The 17,040-nt window shown below is 43.3% G+C and overlaps 1 protein-coding gene across 2 annotated transcripts in view; it reads left to right on the plus strand.

The window, feature by feature from the left end:
• The first annotated feature begins 15,903 nt into the window (after positions 1-15,903).
• CHSY3 (chondroitin sulfate synthase 3) overlaps positions 15,904-17,040 on the plus strand; it is a 158,391-nt gene continuing 157,254 nt past the window's right edge. Inside the window, exons 1-2 of one of the 2 annotated variants that reach the window (XM_086629666.1) lie at positions 15,904-16,071; positions 16,117-16,618. In XM_086629666.1, the coding sequence (XP_086485792.1) occupies positions 15,904-16,071; positions 16,117-16,618 (670 nt within the window). Of the gene's footprint in view, positions 16,619-17,040 lie in introns of both variants that reach the window. The other variant, XM_086629665.1, reaches the window with a different exon arrangement.

The raw sequence follows: 17,040 nt of genomic DNA on the forward strand, positions 1-17,040 counted from the left end.
ATATATATATTCATTATCATCATCATTATTATTATTACTATTATTATTAAATTGTTCCTATCTCAACCTATGGGTCTCCTTCCCTTTTCCCTTTAATTCTCTTCCTCATCCCCTGGGGATGTGGGAGGGTGAGCGAGTGGCTGTGGGGCATTCAGTTGCTGTCAAGCTAAACCACAATACTCTGAAACATAATGTTCTCGGAGGCAGGATGCAGGTGACCAGGTGCTGTTAAGCAATGGTCCAGGGCTGCTTTGAGAAGCAGGGAACTGGGACTCCTTGGGAGTCAGTGGCTCTGAGTCTCAGGAGCTGGGTGAGTGGATCCAGCAATTGCAGGAAGGCAGTGGGAGCTGAGAGCTGCCTGGCTCAGAGACACTGCCCCAATTATCACTGCGCTGCTTCTGACAAAAAAGCAGTAAGTGTTTGCTTAATTTTTCTTTTTTCTTCCTTACACTCTATAAAGAAGTGAATAATTTTGACTAGTCTTGCACATGTCACTTCATGCATGTGATAATGCTAAAGCACAAAGTGACTTCCCGTCCATTCCAGAAAAAGAAAAGGAAGGAGTTCTGAGTAATCCAACAGGATGCTCATAAAAAAGGATTTTGCTCTGCTGTAATTATACTGGCAGAATATGCTGAAAACCTAGATAGTCCTAGTGTTTTTCAGTAAGTAGCAGCAAAGTGTTCAGCCTTACAGCCTGATTCTGCCTCTAAAGCCTCCAGCTTTGAAGGCCCAAAAGAAAAGAAAAATATGAAGAATGTACATGTTGGTTTTATAAAGTAATTGACTGTACCTGCTGTGCATTATAATTGCAGGGTTGGGTTCTAATTTGCTTCCACATTTTTCTTTCAGAAGAATATTAACACACCAAACAAGGCAATAAGCTCTTTTACATTAGGAAAAGGAGCTTTTCATTAAGTACTTGTAACATAAATTTGCCTTCCACTTTGTGTAACCTCTCCATCTGCAGTTAGAATTCTCAGATGATAGTTTATGTTAAAATAAAAGTGAAGTCTTAAGCAAACAGCTATTCCCTTGATAAAAATACTGGCAGCAAACCAGGGAACATATGTGTGATTATTGTTGTATTGTATAGTTTCTTAAATTTCCTAAGTCCTTAATCTTTCCTTCACAGCTTAATTTCAAACTTCTTTTTTGAGGTAGAAATAACAGAAGAATCAGGATGAAGAATGCTAATCTCTAATTTTAGAGGGCTGATCTTTGATTTTATCTTTCTGTTCTTTATGTGGAAAAAAAACCCCAACCCACCATGCAACAAAAAAAACCTCCACTCTCAACAAAATAATTTAACTTTGTTATTGTGAATTAAACTCTTTTTGGTATGAAATGCACCTGACAAAACTTACTGCTAACAAAACCTGCAAATATAAAGCAAATATTTCTGTCCTAAGACATCATGACATTGCACACCTCCGACAGAAATCTCAAAAACCCCAAACTTATTTGTGGCTTTCCTTTTGGAGCCTGCTGTTAGAATATATTATCACCGGCACTGTGTTTGTGACCTAGATAGGGAAGTGGCAGGCAAGGAAGACAGCTTTCCAGAAAGACTTTGTTGCTGTTAATGTACCAGCAAATGCTGGCTAGAAATGACCACAGGCACGTTTTATTGCATAGGGTCAGAAGTGGTGTGTACAGCATTGACATGGCAGAAAATCACTTGCTCTGGCAGGGCATTAGCTCCTCCATATAGAAACCTCAATAGGAATCTCTGGAAAAAATCATCCAAGTTCAGGAGAGTGTAGAAGTACTACGGACATGCTCGTAGTCCACATACACGGTGGAACTAGAAGGAGAAACTGAGCTCCCTTGTGCTTAGACAGAGAGCAGATGGGAGCTCCTGAGCAGAACTAAGGTGGAGAGCTTTTAAAGTAAAAACGTCACTGCAGATTCTTAGTTTTCAATATCAGTCTTAGTACAGGACAATCTGAATGGAGTCAAAGAATTGGCACTAAGAATGATATCTTCAATTCCCCCTGCCCTAATAGGATTTTCAAGTGACTGAGCCTGAGTCATCTTTGAGAAACACTAATGTGATTATAGGAAGCACTTTAATGCTTCAGGACATGCTTTTGTTGGTGTTATGAACAAACAGACCTGGGCCAAGCTCTTGTTATGTTTTTACACAACAAGAAATTGGAGGGTTTTCTTCGAGTTATTCTCTCTAGAAACCATAGTTAGGCAAATTAATCAGTTTTTAAGCACTGAAATTGTATTCATCCTGTTCCATTCTCTTAGCATCTCACCACACTCACTATTCTGAGATAACTTCTGGATTCACAGCTGCTTCCTAGTTCTCTTCCTGAGATGAAGCTTGGCATTTTCAGCTGACCATTGCAAACCCAAACTTTCCTAAGGGCTCTCTCTAGTATCTTCCTTCCCTATCTAAACTAGCTTTCTGTGTGGCTACAGGATAAATTCTTGTTACCTCTGGTACCTATTTTTATCTTGCATCTTTTTGGTCCCTGGACGCTTGGTGGTATTTTCATCCTTGTCTTCAGTAATTTGATTTATTTTTCACTTTCTGCATTTAAGACACCTTCTTTTCTTTAAAGCATTAAAGAATGCACAGTTATGTCAGGTTGCTCTGTTATTGCACATAACAGGAAATTTCTTTCTCTTAGCCCCGATATGGTTTCTTCGCGCAACCACTTCTTCGCTTCCTTTACCTCCCAAGGGATTTTTGGCTGGCAGTGCTCTGAGCCTATTCAAGCCTGCCGATTGTGTAACACATCACTCTGCTGAAAACGTGTCTGTGGTGGTGTCTCTTCTAATGCAAAAAATAACAACAGCCCCGTGTGCTACTGTCAGCTTCATTGAAAAGGAAGCACTTTTCCTGACTTTGGACCATGCAGCTAGTGCTTAGGCATAAAGCAGCATGCTAAGCACTCTTCAGTGTGAAGGGGCTTCTGAATATAACTGAGAACAGAAAAGTCACTCAGTGTATTGAAGGTGATGATATGACTCTTCCCCTTGTCACAAAATAAATGAGAGAGAATGGCGAGTCTTAAATTTTCAGTAGAATCTGTAATTTCCTGTCTGACATTGCAAGAGACAGATAAGGAACCCTCTGCCTCTCCTCTGCTCAGGAAATCGCACTTTGGGAAAAAACAGAGTTTGAGAAGAGTTGAGGTCAGTACCTTTACATCAGAATAGGGGGGCTGACCTCTAGGAAACACTGTTTTCCAGCAAATAAACTATGCAGCCTTAAGTTTTTGGGGGAATGCTACTCTAAAAGTAGTAGCAGCAGTGCGCTTAATTAGTCTAAGGAAAAATACTTACGAGCTACACTTAGTGATATAAGTATCAATTGTTTCAGCATGTTAATCACCTTTCTTACTGTGGTAGCAGCTCAAGGCTGCAAACAACAGGGCATGGTTTATTGGATGCGGTCTTAGATTGCACTAGCTGCTGAATAGCTGAAATGTGTTTAAAATATTGTTAAGAGAAATAAATTGTTAGCTGACAAATATAAGCTCTGGCCTTGAAATTCCTAGTAGTGATTACCTGAATGAAAGAAGCCAGAAATAAGGATCAGTGATAAGGATACAGCAAGGGTAAAGAATTCCTGATTCCTTGCTTGCTTATTTACTGTTACTGATGAAATAAAGACAAACATAGCTAATAATAGACTTGAACCACTAACTGTTATATAAAGATATCCTTAGGTGATGATATCAAGTGTTGCTTACTGTCCATGTCCCAGGAATACGGAGGAAAGGATTGTGTGTCCCCCTTGAATATCTTCCCATTGTACTGCACAGCTATGCCGTCGGGTGTATCTCCAGCCTCACAAAGTTTGGTTTGGTTAGTTATCGGCTTTTTTTTTTTCTCCCCTCTTGCTTTTTAAAATATTTGATTAAGGACAATGACAGAGGGTAAACTTGGACAGCCATCACAGTCAGTCTTATCAGTCCAGCCAAAATGAGCAGTGCAATTCCCTTCAAAGGGGAATTGCCCAAAGCTGTCTCCTTTGGATGGCCAGGTGGTACCTCTCTGTATCTTTCCTGAAGAGCCCTGGTCTCAGCCATCTAGAAAGAGCTCTGCATAATGGAAGTGAGGGAATAGATTATTTGAGGAATGATTTCTAGATCGTTGATGTATTAATCAGGAGAAATTCACGATTTATCCTTCTTGCCCCAGGGGAACATTCCTGCCTTTGTCCAGGGAGCACTCAGCAGACCATCACAGCCCCCTTCTGCTGTGGCTGCCACATATGTGCAGCAGCTTGGAGGCACCAGACACCACATGGCTTATAAAGGGTTTTTAAATAATAGTACAGTGCGGTAATTAATTCATCACCTCAGCCAAAGGCTACAGTTTTGCTTAAGACAAACCAGACAGGTTAGGAGCCATTTGGATTTTCTAGCCTACATGAAAAGTCGGGATGCTTACAGTACGCTCACTGCCTTCTTTGTGGACCCTGAACGCTGTCTGTTTCACCTAAAGTAACACCCTGACATTCTGCCTTGAAGCAGAGCACTTCAAACAGCCTGGCTGCCTCTGAGCTGAATCGGTGTCCCAGTCAGATCTGCACAGAGAGTTATTTAAGTGCTATTTCATGCTATTTAGCTGGAACTCTGAAGGATCTGTCACCAGGGCAAGCAGAGTAGAGCAAAGCCAAATGCTCTAATGGGCTACAATACCCCGGAGAACAATAGACTTCCTTGGTAGATATCAAATGAAAATTCATCAGGATCAGCCTGCTGTCATGAACCTTGCATCTTCCAGCCTGGAAGGAGGGGTTCCTGTGCAAGAGAGGAGCCAGGGTGTGGGGTGAGACATCCTGCTGTAGGGAAACATGTGCCAGAACGGCAATGGTGGCTGTGTGCAGGCAGGCAGACAGTGGCTGTGATCAGCAAGAATAGATCTGGGGTTTTCCCACCACCCCACAAAGAACAGATCTTCATTCACTCTCTTTGTGCACGCTTGCTAACACATCACCCTGTGAGGGAAAAAAATAAGTGAATGTTGTTGTATTAACGATGACATTCATACAGCACCTTCCCTACACTGAAATAAAAGGCTGGCTTGGCCACATGCCATCATGTGAAACCCCAGATTTTATGTTTCTTTCGGGTTTTTGCTTCCTCTTGTGACTAATCCTCTTCCATGTACAAACACACATGCATGTTATTCTGTGTTTGTGTTTGAACTGAAAGCATTGCTGGTGTTTGGGGGAGGATTTCTATGGGCACTTCTAATGATAAAGAAAGCTGGCTAACTAGATGGCCTTTGAAATACAAAGCTTTTTTGCTTTAATCCCAGTTTTGCGTAGCCACAGTTCTTGGAGACAGCCATAGTCAAGATAATCCAAAAGAAAACAAGACACAGGCTTATTTTATTTTCAGAGGAATTTATTCAGGTTTGTCTTGTGATCACCCAAAATTTTAAATGCTTGCCCACGTGGAGAGACCTCTTTGAAACTTGTGGCACGAGATTGTAAATCTGTAAATTTTCTGTACTCTCACCCAAAAGTCACGAGTTAAATTGACAAACTGTTCTGAGTCTTGGATATTCCCTGCAGTTTGTTACACGATGATGTTCAACAGCTGTGCAAATGGCAGTTTCCCAATAAGCAAACTTTTTCCTTACAAATTTTGCATAAAATACAAGTAGGTATGTAAGCAGCAGGATTTTGCAAAGCAAATTTGCCAGACCTCACACTTGAGGCCATTGCTCTCTGAGAATGTCAGGTGCTAAATGCATGAGTCACAAACAGGGAATTTCATAATGTCTCTCTTCACTACAGCCACTTCCTCTTAAATGTAAAGATTTATTCACCTCATAAACTATACTTTGAGCTATGTCTAAATACTTTCAGGCTTAAGAAAATTCTGAACTTTCTTTTTTTTTTTTAAAAAAAGGTAAAATGGACATAATTTCAAACACATCCTTTCCATAATCACAACAAACTTAATATCCATATTAGTGATTTGGAACCAGTGCTTCTGAATGTAAACCCGTACTTTTACTTCATAGCACCTCTTGACATTTCACATGATATAACCCTTAGAAAGCAAGATTTTATGACGACTTATTTTTAAACGCAAAATGAACCTTGTATACTTTTTCTTTTGAGAGCTCTAGAATCTAATGTCCTAGTTCTATTAGGATTGCTTCTGTGCTAAAACAAATATATTCTGCTGAATTGGGGTCACCGTGGGCTGGGTAACTGAGTAGTCAAAATATGCCTCCAATTTATCATTAATCATAGCAAGGGTGGAAAGGAAATACAGGATGACTCTTTAACTGTTGGATTCTCTACAGCCAAGTGCAGGTTTCGAACATTACTAATCCAATCTCCTATTCCTATTATAGGTAAACAATGATAGTAAAAATCATGATGTTTTTATGTTATAGGATGTATTTTTAAAATAGAGAACTGTTTCCTTGTAGATGTTTGCTGAACTGATTTCCTGGTTGATATTTCATACACATACTTTTACTCACAGAAACATTATATCTTTTAAATAAAAAAGGTTTTTTCAAAGTGTTTTGAATTTTTTTTTCTTCTTGAGTGTAATTAAAAAATGGTAACACATACAATTCAACTTTTCCCTTAGAAAACTCCCTATGCCTGTAGAATGCTTGCTTGTTTGTTTTTTCCCTTCAAAATTCTAGATTCTCTAGACAAGATACTTTCTGTAAATTGATTGATATTTTTGCCAAAGATACAATTCTTTTGGAAAAACTCCTGCTATCAAGAGCTATCTACTCTTTGCACAACTTTTTCCAGCTACATATGGAACAAACTCAGCAGGTAAAAATGTTTCAAAACTGTAACGGAATTTTCAGTGAATAATTCAGAAAGGCAGTAGAGAAGCAGCTTCTTTTAAAGCCCTTTCTAATAAAAGGCATAAAATAAAGTGGTGTAATAATCACTTGGTCCCAAAGATATTGCACGATGGTTTCAGTTATAATTAAATGCTGCCAGAAACCATCAGACTGCAGCCACAGTATTGTTTCACCAGGTGGCGCAACCGCTCTTCATATCGTGTGTGTCTGTTTTTCCTCAACCATCAATGAAGTGTTTAACACCTAATTAGCCCTCCCAGTGTAGCTGTAAAAGAGCCTACTTAAACTCAATCGCAGAAAGCACAAGCAAGGTAGATAGTCCCCGGGCCCAGTCCAAGGCTTGTTGAAATCAATAAGCTTTCCAGTGTCTTCGAAGGGAAGTTTATCCACAGTGCGTTTATAATTGATTTTAACTTTCAACATTATTTTTACAGACATAATTTTCTTGAGGGCTGTTTACCCTGAGTGCACTCACCTACCTTCTTTCTTTGTTTGGAATTTGACAATTTTTCCATACCATTATGCAGCAGATAGGACACACTTTCTAGTGTGATACTTTACTACCTGAACACACTTAGACTAATTTGCATAGCAGCCTTATCTGCTGGACTTAACGACCCTACACAGGCTAAGTAGCTTTTGTCTTATTTTGGCCACCACTCTGAAAGCTGATCGTGAAGAAGTAAAATACACTGTTCATCAAGAATTGCAACTGCAGTTTTAAACGATAACCGCACTTGGTAAACTAGAGAGGTCATTTTAGTGATAAGTAAGAGAATACCATGAACAACAAATACTTAACCAACTCTCCTTAGCTTTAGTTCTGAAAAATTCCCTCAGCTCATCAATTCAAGCCATTTGAATAATTCCCTTTGAAATAGGCACCTAGACACAAAAATGGCTTGTAATTCATTACTTCTGTGGAAGTCAAAAGGCTACTGGGGCCTAACAGAGTAATGCAACTAATATCTGTTTTCAGGTGAGGAATTTGCCTTTCCCGTTTGGCACAGAGCTGTCAAGTCACACGAGTTTCTGATGCCACTAGTGCACATGGAAAGGATGCAGCCATCTCTCAGCAAGCATCACCAGGCGCTGATTTGCAAAAGCAGAAAACATGCTCCTTGTTATACTGATGTGGTTTAGCCCAGCTGGCAGCTAAGGAACCATGTCGCCCCTTTAAAAACTCTCCTGACGAGCTTTCTACTCTTGTGCTTGATTAGCTACAGCAGACAATGTATTAAACTTCTCAGGAAAAGTAAGCTCACAGTGCTGAGCTCTCATCTGGCTTTTTAGAAATCTTGGTAGGATTCCTAATAAACTCAGCTAGTAATAAGAACTTAGAACTAGAAGCTGAACTGACACATCCATAATCCTATCAAATTCAGTGAGACTGCTTCTAAGTAAATTCAAAACACTTAGATAATGCAGAAGTGGTTTCTAATTAGAGGTCTTCATATTTTGCTCTCTTAATGTTTCAGTCCAATTCTTTATATTCTTAATTCAAACTTTGGAAATTCATCTCCAGGAGTAGGAGGGAAAAGTGACATGATATACAAATTAAAGGGTTTTTTCCCTATATTTATATCACAATTACAGAACAATATGATTGCAATATTTAATGCAAAGAGTGAGTCTTTTAAGTATCATTTGTTCTTCATTTAGACATTTCTAGTTGCAGACTAGAAGGACATTCCATTAGGTGACTTTGATGCCAAGTCTGAGGAAAAATGATGTTTGAGTAAATTCTTAGCAAATTTGGAAAAAAAAAGTTGTTTGTTATAAACTTAATATGTTCTTCAACAATTCTTTAAAAAGGACTGCATAAAACATTGTAGGAAACTCACCAAACCAACATGCCTAGGATCAGAGCAAAGCATGTTTAAAAGAATTCTAGGCTCATAGTTATCTCCTTTTAGTATTTTTCGTTTTAAGATGTCACATGGTTCGGTAACACTAAATGTTGGAGGAGAGTGTGTGTATGTGTTTACTGTCATTTTTGTTTTGGCTAATTTATAGTGGAAGATAACTATTTAATTCTTCCTCTGGGAGCAATAGCTGCTCACCTCTGTAGGAATCCCGCTGTTTCCTTTCTAGAATTTTCTTCTAAGGGTTGTTTGGATTTTTTTTCTTTTCAATTTAGTTTAATTTTTATTTCCTCGGCCAGATTTTTCTTCTAAACTGGCTTGAACAACCTTCAGAGTTTTTGGCATCCAGTGTCTTCTGCCTTCACAAAACAACACAACAAAATATATGCCTTGCAGCTTCCTTGCATGCGTTGCTTCAGCCTGCAGATAAACCAGTAATGTACAGAGGATATGACTATTGCTAGTAGAAATAAATCTTGTGGTTTACCTTCCTCTGTTTCTTTTGTTTCCAAGAAAAAAAATTAAAAAGACTTCTTGTGGCCAGGTTGATCAAACGGTGGCGTTACCTTTAGTATTACAACAAGAACCTTTTCTGCCTCATTAATATATTTTAAAATTTCAGAAGAAAGCACCACACAGGTTCTTCTCCTACTGTACATATTGCAGGGAAGTGATGTTAAGCAGGAAATGTTTTAACTTTCAGTCTTAATCTTTCTCCGTACAATGAGTTCTCAGAGTACACTGAGAGCCAAATGTTTCTGTTGAGGTCTTCAAAAGACAGATTTTCAGTTGTGCTCCTTACTATTGCAGCTACCTCTTTACCAGGATTGACGCACATGGCTTTCTATCTATCCTAAGTGCATATGGAGATGCAGCACATTGCTGTCTTTCTTTCAAAAAGCAGAAATTACTCAGCTTAATCCTTCTATCTGCCACTAGAATAGTAGGCAATAAACTGACAAGAGCATTAATACAGGAAACAACACTTCATTCTCTAGTATTAGAAATGTGCAAGAACCTACGAGAAGCAGACTGCTTCTGCCAATCATTCCCTGAGATGAACAGGTCCTCAGTTCCCCTGAAACATGCTCCAGATTCCCCTGCTTGTCAGAAATTATTAAAACCACTTGAGACTACATATTCTGTACAAGTCACAGCTATTGCAGCACCTGAGGAGGAAGAGAGTAGATACTGCTGTCCACCACATAGGACCGTTTAATGTATCCCACAGAGGTAAGAACTGTGTATGGATGTCACCTGTTCATAAAAGAAAGTGATTTAGTCTCATTTATTTGTATTCTAAGATGAGAGGGAAAACTACTACAAAATACAGGAAAAGTAAACAATTTGAAAAGGAGCAAAATAAAATAGGTTAAATAAAATTTACATATAAATTGCCAGTGTAAACTTGTGTCATCATAATTCTTCCTAAATAAATGTCAAAAAAGGTTAAATCTGAAAGGATTTTCGTAAGTATGGATTTCACAGCCTAGCCTATCATGCATATTATTTCAATTTTGGCTTTAATCAAAAAATAAATTACATGAGTATGAAATTCCACGTCTATCTTTCATTAAATTACAGACCAAGTAAATTTATTTCACAAGTAAAAGATGGGTTTGGTAATAGTTGATGTTGCAATAAAATTCAAGTTACTGCTGGATTTTCAGAACAGCATACAATTCTGGAAGATATAAATGTTTTGCTTTCAGTAATGCTTGTTGCACTTCACTGATCTCAATCTGAAGCAGGACTGAGTATAGAGAGCTTCAGAAATGGTTCTGCGGACAGTAGGGAAGGAGCAAGATACTGCAGTCAAGTTCCTGATCCAGTAGCTGTAATTACTCTACAAGGGAACAGTGGTAAGACCGTAAGTGTATGGACGTGACTAAATATACACAAGGAGCTGATCTCTCTTGAAAGAAAAGGCTGTGTTTATGCAAGATCTGGCTGGGTCCAGTGCCCAGTAAAATCAACAGAAAAGGCTTTAATCACACTCAGTCAGATGGCTGTGAGGATTAATAGATTAGACATATATATTACTTTCCAAAATCAAACTGTATCTAGAAACGCAAATGGCTATAGAGTCAGATGTTGCAATAACGCAGGTACCACACCGCAATACTAAGTTCAGCATAAACACCCGGGAGTTTTAGAACATAAGAATAAAAATAGAGACAATTAAAGTATGTTTTAGTTAACATACCATTAATGCATATGATTACCAACATGTATCAATGAATAAATATATGTTTATAAAAATGTTAAAGGACAGTTGACAGTTACAACTACTGCTCTTTAAATGACGTATATTTGCCTCCACAATAATACCGAATGCACAAGGAGAATGTCAAGCTTAAAGTTTTCAAAAGTTTATTTTATGGGACAATTGAAATTTCTTTGCCTTTTGCAGATGGCCATGCTGGCTCTCACGTGAGCCATTTTCGTGAGGTGGGTACGTTACTGCCTATCACTTAGAGCCAAATGCTACAAGTTTTCTGTAGCCTCACACACCTAAAAGGAAGATATTCACTGCTTCCTGGTGATATTTTAAAGAAGGACAATGAGAAAGCAGTGAAAAAAGTTTTGTTTTGGCTTCAAAGACTGAGACCCTACCACAAAATTTTGAGACATGTCTGATTAGCAATACTAATAGCTCCAGTCCTTTCAATGCTGAATATGTCAGTCTTGAGTTCCTCCTTTCTTGAACCAAGCAGATCCATTTATCACCTTATTTTTAGCTATTTTTTGTTTTTAAAAAGGACATTTATCGCTATCATTCACTCTTAACTTCCTAACAGTGCTTGAGTTGATTGTAGTGTCTGCCGCAACATAAATTGAAGCCACCCCTAAGGCTACTTTTTGAATTCACAAAATATATTACCAAGATCTTCTTAAAAAGAACACAAAATAGATACCTGAAATTGTTTTCCATCTCTGAAATTCTCTAAACCTGTCCTTGATACCTCAAAATCTGTGAAAAAAAAACCCAACCTAATTATACTTTAAAGATGATTTTGGTCTGCCTTGGGGGAACCGTACATCATATGACTTCAATACCAACACACACACAAACAAAACTTGTATGGAAAGCTGAGACACTCCTCACACCAACAATCCTAAGCAAATGGCCTCTTAGCTGGAATGGCACTAAGCTGCTTTATCAACAAATATCATAACAGCTATTTGATCTTTGATATGTGTGCCTTTATTTATATTATGTATTAAATCTTACTGTTCCATAAAGATCTCATTAGAGCAAAACTTAGGATACTTAAGGGTCAGCAGTTCCATCTGAAGTAACAGCTCTAATACAACTGGAGCGATTAATTTTTCCTCACAGTCAGGTCTCAGTTTTCTGTTACAGTTGACATATTGCGTGTTTTAGCAACTGGTGACTAATGCAGAAAAGAAATCCTGCTGTTCTTACAGTCCTCTTTGTTTATGTAGGATATCTGAGGTCGAGTGAAATAAAGCTGGAACAGAATTCAGTTTAGTGAACTCCTTTCTGACAGCGGGATTAAATTGGATGCTTTCTCTTCCCTGTTCAGCTCTAATATGCTCCAGGGCTATGTCTGTTTCAGCTGATCAACCTATACTGTTAAAGCGTTCTTTTGTTCTTTCTTGAGATAACTGACACAGGACTGGGACCAGCAGGATAAAAGACTGTGCCTAAAGACATAGTTTCACAACTTACCCTCAGCCTCACTTTAAGCGCATCTAGCTTTAGTCAGTGCTTTTCACCTACAGCTGCTGTGAAGAGATCTTGAATGGTGTTGGGGCTATCTTGTTTTAGATGCCCTTTACACAATAGGTACTATCGGTAAACTGCAGCTCAAGTGTCAGCGTCATATTTAGGCATCTCAGCAAGTTAGTTGAGTGAAAGCATCCAAGGATGCACTCGAGATTCACCTTCCTTTATTTTCTGTTCAGTGTTGACTTTGAAGCCTACTAGTAATTCCTAGCAATCTATCACTGATGACATTGGACTTGCACTTGAGAAGAAAAAGTAGTAAGACTACTACTCAGGAACAGGAGGAAAAATTTGGCAAAAAACAGCTCTGTTCCTCTCTGACACCACAGATGTGTTGACCACACCTTCAGTCCAGGGCTTTGTGCCTGATGAAGACAAAATGAGTGAGTTCTGTGCGGCTGGAATGACTTTCAAAAAAAGTAAAGTGAGAGTGAGAAGTTGACATCCATCCATTTGAACTACTGGTATCATTGTGTAAGAAAGATTGCCCACTTCTTCTAGAGCTATAAAAATATTATTTTAGTTTAAAAGTTTTACTAAGGACAAGGATGCCCCTACATTTCTGCAGTTCCTTCATCAAAGGACATGCGTGTAAAACTTGATCAGAGGCTGTAACACTACTGAGGTGAAACAGGAGATTTGCATTTTTCACAAAAGAAAAAACAAAGATGTTAAGACCATGTTAAACACATGGTACAATGGACACAAGGCAGATCTTCTAATTCCCAATAGAATTTTTGTTACAAAAATATCTTCCAAGTTTTTGAAGCGATTGCCTGACCCAGGTTTCTCCCATTCCCTCCAAACACATTCAGTGTGACATTAGTGCAGTATTCTTATCAAATACAGTATAATATGTAACAAGCCACGTAGACATGAACTCACAATACCCAACTTAACAAGTTATTATATCAAGTACTAATTTTTATTGGAAAGACATTCTGAGTTTCACTCCATTACTGAACACGTGTACAGGACTGTTATTATTAACCACCAGATGCCACCATTGTTCCTATAAAAGCGATCCAGTCTGTGTCTTGGTCTGTCCATAGATAACCACAGATCTTCCACAGATTTCCCCACCATGTGTCGAAATGGTGCAGCACTGAACTGAAAGTATAGATGCAGGTACACACTTGTAATATCTCTGCTCCAAATATCCTTATACTCAACTCCTTTGTTAGCTATCTTGGTAACACATACCCCTTCAAGGTCTGTTTTTATCTTGGAGGCTTGTAAAAGGCTTTATGGTCGCCTCTCACAGGTCTGTCTGCTCTTTTTGTGACAAAAATAAGCACTGGCAGACCTGAGGAGTCAGCCCAGCTAACACAGACTGAAGTGATTTCAGTGTATGCATAAGCAATGGAAGTAGCTTAGTGTCACGTTGTACCTCTGCAACCCCATAGCAGCAAGTTGTCTGAAATTTTAGGACACGGTGATGATGGAGTTGTGTAGGGCTAAAGGAGCCCTTACTACTGGAAGTCACGCTGCGCATGGCCCACTGGGACCCAGCAATCTTCAACTGCTTGTGGAGAGCGGGGGTTAAGGAGTGGGAGATAGTATTTTTAAGTGGAAGACTCATGGAAAGCTAAGACAATGATAATACTGGTAACCCCTAATGCCATGGGGAAGGCTTTCTGAAGGACAGCCTTCCCCCTTAGCTTGTTACCTGTTGGTAGCTCCGTGAAGGCAGACCCAGGATCTGTCACCCTGTTGCTCGTAGAACAAGTTGGGTGGTATTCATGTGCCCAGACACATTGCTTTGGCTGTTGTTTTTAGTGGCAACAGCTGAGGGAATACCTGGTACCCAGTGCCTTGTAGCTCAGCATTATAAACACTCCAGCTTGTGTGTGTGTATAGAGGAAAATAATGATGGGCTGCTTTGGAAAGGATGCTCAGCCCTGGGGAAGCTAGAGGATATATTTCCTGAGGCTGGTGCTTGCACATCTCAAAAACATAAATAGCATACAGCCTGCTCACTGCATGTGGTGGATGCACAGGGAAAAACTGAAAATCACTTCAGCAGGTGACCTTTCCATAGATAAAAACTATGCAGAGTAGGTTTTTTCCTTCATTCTGTAGTCAAAAGTAATTTCTGCCTTTTTGGAAAAAGGCTTGAAATTTTTCCAATTACTTTTGCTAGTATCACACAACACCAGCTTCCATACTCCTCCTCTCACCTTGACGTACATGCCTAACAATTGATAGTCACGTGAAGTGAGAGACAATCCCATAGACTGAGCTACCAAAACAGGTGGGTTCGCTGACAAACAATTAAACATATGCTACTGGATCTTCAGTGACTTGGATGTATTTCAGTGAAATGACAAATGGATGTGAGGAACAATTTATGACTTCTATTGGAGATGAGCATCTTGCACAGTTAGGCATGCATATAAATAAGAGGGATATGAGGGAGACTTTAAACTTCAGAATTAAAGCTGTCCCTATAGGCACAGTGGCCTGGAGGTTTAATTCCTGTTGTCGGTCATTCTGGGCTGTGGACAGTGCAGTCACCTCGAGGTCGGGAGGATGAGGAGGCAATGCCCCAGCATCTTGGAGGTCGTGATAGCAGTAATATACTCAAGCTGTGGAAATCCACGCCACAGAAGAAAAACATAGTCAGGGAGGGCTTACGGTTCCTGGCTGGAAAGTTGTTAACTGTTCGGTGCCGGGGAGAAGACAGTAGAGCAGGGGCAGAGGAGACAGCCTCCCCCCTCCTGAAACTACACCCCTGACCTGCTTTCCACGACCACCTTTTGAACGAAAAACCAAGGCAGGACGGTCTCACTCGGCGTCCCCTGGCCGCCCTCGGCCGATGTGAAGCTGCGGCCGCAGGTGAGCCCCCGGCCTCTCCCGACGCGGTGGCGGGCGCGGGGCGCACCGCAGCGCGCTCGGTGCCAAGCAGCACGGCCCGGGAGACCCGTGCCCCACCGCCCGGAGGGCGGGCGGCCCCGGCGGGTGGAGGGGGACTCCGAAGGGCGCCGGAGCCGAGCCTGGTAGCGGGGCCGCGGCGCGGAGAAGCCGCGAGAGGCACCTAAAAAAATCGTTTCCTTCCGGAGCGGCGGCGTCCGCCACTTCCCCGGCGCGGCTCGGGCACTGGCAGCGGCGCCCTCCGGGGTGAGGCGCTCGGAAGCCGCGGAGGAAGCCGGCTGAGCGGCGAGCGCGGAGTGGGGGCCGCCGCCGCCGCCGCCACCGTGTGGAGGAGGCTGAGCGGTGGGAGGAGCGGGGAGGGACCAGCCGCCGCGGTGACAAGGTACCAGCAGAGCGGCCGCCGCTAGCGCTCCGCCGCCGTCGCCTCTGCCCTCCCGCCCAGAGAAGTTTGACTCGGGAGCAGCGCAGCCGCCCGGGCCGTCGCGGCGGGGCAGGGAGCCGAGCCGGGAGTCGCCGTGTCCGGGGCCGCCGCGGGACAGCGGTCGCCGCCGGCGGCGGCAGCGGCGCTCCGGGAGCCGCCCCGCCCGCGCCATGGCAGCGCGGTCCCGGAGACCCTGGCTGAGCGTGGTGCTGGGGCTGGTGCTGGGCTTCACCGCCGCCTCCTGGCTCATCGCCCCCAGAGTGGCCGAGCTGAGCGAGAAGAAGAGGCGCGGCGCCAGCCTCTGCTCCTACTACGGCCGCTCGGCGGGGCCGGGGGCGGCCGGGGGCGCGGCGGCGCCGGGCGGGCAGCAAGCGGCGCCGGAGGCAGCGGCGGTGCTGGGCGGCACGAGTTTCAGGAGCAGCCCCTGGGAGCTGCCGCCGGCGGCAGAGGAAGGCACGGTGTCCAGCCCCGCCGCCGGCGGGGAAGGAGAGCCGGAGGAGGAGGAGGAAGGCGGCGAGAAGCGGAGCGGCCGGCCCGGCGGCAGCCAGAACGGGAGCGGGGACTGGGGGGGCGCCCCGGGCTGCGCCAAGCCCCGCAACTTCCTCTACGTGGGGGTGATGACGGCCCAGAAGTACCTAGGCAGCCGGGCGGTGGCTGCGCAGAGGACGTGGGCGCCCTCGGTACCGGGCCGGGTGGAGTTTTTCTCCAGCCAGGGCTCCGCCGCGCCCCCCGGGCTGCCCCCGCTGCCCGTCGTCGCCCTGCCCGGCGTGGACGACTCGTACCCGCCGCAGAAGAAATCCTTCATGATGATCAAGTACATGCACGACCACTACCTGGACAAGTACGAGTGGTTCATGCGAGCGGACGACGACGTCTACATTAAAGGTAACCGGGGCGCGCCCCGCCGGCGGGAGGGAGGGAGGGCAGCGGTGGCCTGGGGGCCCGACGAGGTCCCACGGGGGATGGGCAGAGTCGGTTCCCGGCCGCGGGGAGAGCGCAAAGGGTACCTCGACCCACCGCCCGCCTCGACGGCATTTGCTTCCAGCCCCCGTGTGCAGGACGTGGGGTGCTGTCCCGGCGCGGAGGTCCCGGTGGGAACCCCGAGGTGCCCTTGCGGGGCTGGGCCGGGCTGCCCCCGGGGAGGCTCTGGGCGGCCGCGGCGCCGGGGCGCGTTGGAGGGCTGAGGCGGCGGGTTGGATCGCGGCGGGCAGGGCGAACGGCCCCTGCGTGGGCGTGGGGTCCCGCTGCTGCGGCCCCCGCGCTTGCTGCGGCGCGGCCCCCTGGGCGATGCTGTGCCGTGGGCTGGC

Source organism: Tauraco erythrolophus, chromosome Z (assembly GCF_009769465.1).
Source record: "Tauraco erythrolophus isolate bTauEry1 chromosome Z, bTauEry1.pri, whole genome shotgun sequence".
Classification (NCBI taxonomy): Eukaryota; Metazoa; Chordata; class Aves; order Musophagiformes; family Musophagidae; genus Tauraco; species Tauraco erythrolophus.